Genomic DNA, 5224 nt, shown 5'->3' on the forward strand with positions numbered 1-5224 from the left:
AGGTTGTTTCCCAAGGCAATGGTGTGTGCTGGGGGGTGACTTTGGGGAACCACAGCCAGTCCTCTAGTGTGAATCAGGGGCAGGGGGCGGAGGTCAGAGGGTGGCTGTACATGCCCCTCCCAGGCCCCAGGAGCTACCCAGCTGGGCTGTTCTCCATCAGGACTCTCCTGCAGAGTTAAGACTGGGGAGAGCTGTCCCTCACTGTGTGTGATGGAGACTGGATGTAACCAGGTATCTGAACACAGCAGGTATCTGAGCAGGGCGCAGGTGAACAGGCGAATGAAGCAGAAGGCCTAACGGGCCCCCATCAGAGCAGAGAGCGCGTCTGGGCAGCTGAGAGATGGATGGGCATGAAGTGTCCCTTCACTGGCTCCCCTGTGAGGGAATCCCCATCAGGGACTAGTTCTGGTATAAAAGGGAGGGCTTTGGAGTCAGCCTGTCTGGGTCAAATCCTAGCTCTGCGCAAACCACCCCCTCTCTGTGCCTGACTGCTCTCCTCCGGTCAAGATGATGGTGCCTGCAGGCCAGGCTGGACTGTGTGGACCTGATCAGTTTACTAGGACAAGCAGCCGTGACTGAAGATTCACAAAGCCTGAGTCAGAAGGAATGTCCGAGCGGGTCAGGGGGCTGGCGGAGGGAGGTGAGGACTGGCTGGAGGCCAAGGGGAGACTCTGGAGCCGTAACTCACCCCGTGTCTGAGCACCCCAACCCAGTCTGAGAGGTCGGACCCCTGCTCTGGGGAAGTGGGACGCCCCACCCTAATGGGCCTGCTCCTGAGGCCTATTCCAGCTGACAGGAGGCAGAGAGACAGGAAGGGGGAGACATCTGGTCACCATGGAGACATGAGGGCCCCCGTCCAGCTCAGTGGGCTGCAGACTTGGTGTGTGGAGCAGCCCCAAGGAGCTGACTGATGAGGAATATTCCCAGGCAATGCCCCCATCAGCAGATTCTGTGGGTCTGGGGGCATCCAGGAAACTGGTGCTGTTTCGCCAGCACAGCCCGAGTGATGCGCGAGGGGGTCCTGGCCACACTGAGAGAAACGGTGCTCTAGAGGGGAAAGCGTGGGCCTTGGTGTCAGAAGGCATGGATTCAACTCCATCATCTGTGTGCCCTGCTGGGCCACCCTGGGAAAGTCCCTGGAGCTTTCTGGCCTCAGCTTCTTTGTGTGACAAGTGGGAATGGCATCAGCAACCTAGAAAGGGTGCCAGGAGGCTCAGAGCAGATAATGCACCCGAAAAAGCTCTGAATGTGCCAACCACTGTCAGCTCACTGGCCACATCTGCATTTTCTCTAGCACCTAGTAAGGGACCCGGCAGCACAATAGGCATCTGGAAATAAACTACTTCGTTCAGCATTTTGAGCTCCTGTTCATTCAGCGATGAAGGAGACGTGGCTCCTGTCCTCTCAGAACTCACAGTGCATGAAGCACATTTTAAGTGACAAAAAAGTACGACAGGTGCTGCCCCAGGGTGATGGGAACACAGAGAAGGCAGGCAGATTTGCTGCGGGAATCCAGGTGTCACAGAGAATGTTAATTGAATGACTGTTTGCAAGTCAATGGCATACCCTCTGTGTGGTGCGCTGTAGGAAGAGAGGCAGAGGGCAGATCTTACCAGAGGGGAAGAGGAGGGAGGGAGAGGAGTCAGGTTTCTGATCCTATATAATACCAAGTCCTTTTCTTTCTCTGTGACTCAGTTTTCTCATCTGGCAAATGGGAAGAAACTATTAGCTGCCTAACTCACAAATTCCTACAGGGAGAAAAGTTAGATAAAAATGTAACTGTATCTGTAAAATACTAAGAACTGCACGGACACAGCAGATGGTGATAAAGAAGGAAAAAGAATGTGTAGTAGCAGGGCACTGGCCCTACACATAAAGCTCATACTTAAGCCAGCTCTTAGGTAAGTATTGCCCTTTTTGTAGAAAAAAGAGAAGGCTCAGAGAGATTAAGAGATTTGCCCAAGGTCACACAGCTTGTGATCTGCGGATGTGGGATTGGAGCCCCATATTTCTGATACCTGGGGGTAGAGAAGGGCTTAGGGCAGAGCAGACTTTGGAGACAGAGCGCAGGGATGAACCCCTGCCAAGAGGAGCTAGCTCCTGGCCTTTAGGGGAATGCCACACCTCAAAGCAGCTGGCAGTGCCCCAGCCTGGGCAGACCAAGGCAGAGCAGGTGGGAGGCCCCATGCAATGGGTCCACAGGAAGGATGAACAACGAAGCCTCTTCCTGGGGCAGGTGGTCATGGGTACTTACTGGCTGACTGCTTAAACCCCTTGGCAGAATGGACGATGACATGGAGGAAGCCATAGAGCCCTGGAGACTCGTCGTCTGCAAGAGAGAAAAGCCCCCCAGGGAAGACGGTGATGAGAGGCCTGCTTCCTCCCCGGCCTCACCCCTGGCTGGTTGGTTACACAAAAGATGGGAGAAAGTCTGCGCCTCGGTCCGACAGCACCACCTGGTGGCCAGAGGAAGAAGCGTCCACAGTCTGTTGCAGCCTGGAGTGCGAGCTGACGCACTCCCTCCACTCAGCCTGGGTGGTCAGTCCACACCTTCCTCCTGGGCTGGGAGTCCCGATCCCTGGGAGCACTTTCCCTCCTCCTATGAATCCTGCCTATCCCACTGCTGCCCTCCTCAGTCTAGCCTTCCAAAGTGGAAATTAACCAACATAAGTCACTCTGTGCCAAAGAGTGGGTCCAGCCTTATTTCTCACACTCTAATCCACACCTTGTGCTCCACCACCACCCTGCCCCAGGCTTAGCCTTCTGCTTCCACAAACATATTAACATCACAGTCCCAGTGCACCAGGACGCCAGATTCTTCTCTTCAGCCAGAGGTCGCCAGGGAGGAGTTGGGCATCATCCAGGGACTCAGCAGAGAAAAACATCTGTTCAAACTCCCTGTGTATCTGGCAACTGAGTCTTCCCAGCTCAGGGGAGCAGAGGTCAGCTACTGGTAGCCAAGTGACCAGCTAGGTGTTTGTGGAAGGCCCTGGCAATACCCCGGGGGCTTGGACCCGCTGATTGAGCAACCTCGGATTCCAGATCTTACCGTCTTTATTGCTGGTGACAGGAATGTTGTGTACAGTCCTAAGTTTGAAACAGGATCCTGTGAGCACCTGGAGCTCCACCGAGCTCAGGACAAAGGCCTGAAGATCTGTAGGAGGAGCCAAGAGAGAGCGGAATGTCCTCACAGGTCCACTAGGACCCACTGCTCTTCTTTGAGGGCTACTTCAGAAAAAAAAGATTAGCTCTAAGGGCAGAGTTGGTCATTGGAAGGGGGAGTAGACACTCAGCTGGGGAGAGTCAGGGGTGCTGCCAGAAGGATAAGAAGCGCAGGATCTAATTGGAGAGGTTCATGAATTATGTACATGACAGCAAGACAGACGGGTAACTCTGGGCTCTGGGTCCAGTCCTGCTGACAATTCACTATACATTCTTAAGCAAATCACCTAAATTCTTTGGGCCTCAACTGATCAGTAACATCAGTTAAGATGTTACTACCCTGGCATTTTACAGAGTAACTAGGATGGCTAAAGAGGAGCCAGTGGACATCAAAGTGCTTGGAAATGCAGAAGGCCCTCTCTTGCCACGGACACCAGCAGCGCAGCGTAGAGCACAGGTGGGGCATTACCTTTCTTCTGCAGTTTCTGAATCGCTTCTCTCCACTCTGACCTCTCATAGTCTGAGGACAGTAGGAACAGGTAGCTCTGAAGAGAGGAGATGAGAATTCACTAGAGTGACCACAGTCAGACCCAGGACATTTTTGGATTCTGGGGCCCCCAATAAAGCGCCTTTGTACCCAGGCACCCCTAGGCTTGGAGAAGAAGGCAGGTGGGAGGAAGGCCTTCCTCCTAGGAAGCCAGGTGATGGGAGTGGCAGTGCCAGTGATGGCCAGCAGAGGGCACTGGCTGTCCATGAGTGGGGGAGGCAGTCCAGGGCAGGAGCCATGGCAGCCTTGTTGGGAAGGTTCAGGGCCAGGAGCCATAGCGAGTGGGCAGCCCTGGAGGAAGGGGGCTGTCTGTCCTATCTCCGTCCTTTCTGACCTTTCCATTCCGATTGTGGATCCGAAACGGGATTGTGGGGGAATTGAGCAGCAGTAAGAACTCATTCTCAAACATCTTCTTCTTCAGGCGTTCGATGGCCCGGCTCTGTCCTTTGTTAGCTTTCTGCAGGGGACAGAGGGCACAGGCGGTTCTCCTTGCACTCGGACTCCACTTGTCACCCTGTAGTTCTACATACAGCATTCCTCTGTACAGTCATCATTTTTTTTCCTATATTTTATGACAATTTGATGTCTTGGGAGGGCCAATCAGCCACAGAAAAAAATGCTCCTCGCAGGACATGCTAATTCCTAGGCTACTACATGACTTCCCTGTGAGTGCATCTTTCATGTGCAAACCAGTCAGTCTGGAGTCCACACCCCTTATCCTCTCCTTTAACACAAGCCAGGATTTCTTCTGCCCTAAGTACCCCAGGGCAACTAGATATGACCGCTCTAGCCCAGAGCCTGCTGACTTATTCAATTTGCCAGTCCTAAGCTGTTTCTTGTGGAAAACACAATCTAGGCTCTGGGCCACGCACTTGCCATGCTCCTTCTGCCTCTTTTTTTTTTTTTGCCCACTCAGCATGGCATGTGGGATCTTAGTTCCCAGACGAGGGATGGAACCTGTACCCCTGCATTGGAAGCATAGAGTTTTAACCACTGGACTCTCAAGGAAGTCCCTCCTTCTGTCTCTTGACCGAACCCCATGCTTTCCCACATAGCCCTGCGTGGTGTGGCATATGCCACCTACTCCTGGAAACTATAAGTAATAAAATAAATCTAAGGAATAAAAATCTTCCAGTGGCATCAAGATCTCTGGGCGATCACTCAGTCATCTCCATAAATTAAATTCTGGGTACCACCGAGACGCCCTGCTTAAAAGCAGCACACACCTTTCAGCATAAAGCCCCCACTGCCTCTGGCCCCATGGGGCCTCCCCAGGCCTGGGTTCTAGCTTCCACGCCCGCCACACATCCCCTACATCTTCCACCCCAGGCTCACGCTATTATTCCCTGCTCTCTAACAAGCTGCTCCCCATCTCAGCTGTCTCCAGTTTTTCCAGTCTGTATCGTATAAAGGATCCCTTCCCTTTTATGAACCACTATTATGCTTCACATCTCAGTGCCAATGCCATCCTCAAGCTCTACAGCTAGAATTCATCTCTGCTTTTTTTTTTTTTTA

General features: G+C 52.9%; 1 protein-coding gene across 1 annotated transcript in view; it reads right to left on the bottom strand.

Moving 5' to 3' along the window:
- The window catches only part of LOC105004141 (active breakpoint cluster region-related protein), a 188605-nt gene that overhangs the window by 40242 nt on the left and 143139 nt on the right, over window positions 1-5224 (bottom strand). Inside the window, exons 11-14 of the mRNA XM_010861674.1 lie at window positions 4044-4166; window positions 3632-3707; window positions 3050-3154; window positions 2255-2329 (exon numbers count right to left, since the gene is read on the bottom strand). Of these exons, the coding sequence (XP_010859976.1) occupies window positions 2255-2329; window positions 3050-3154; window positions 3632-3707; window positions 4044-4166 (379 nt within the window). The remainder of the gene's footprint in view (window positions 1-2254; window positions 2330-3049; window positions 3155-3631; window positions 3708-4043; window positions 4167-5224) is intronic.

This window comes from Bison bison, unplaced genomic scaffold (assembly GCF_000754665.1).
Source record: "Bison bison bison isolate TAMUID 2011002044 unplaced genomic scaffold, Bison_UMD1.0 scf7180017864472, whole genome shotgun sequence".
NCBI lineage: Eukaryota > Metazoa > Chordata > Mammalia > Artiodactyla > Bovidae > Bison > Bison bison.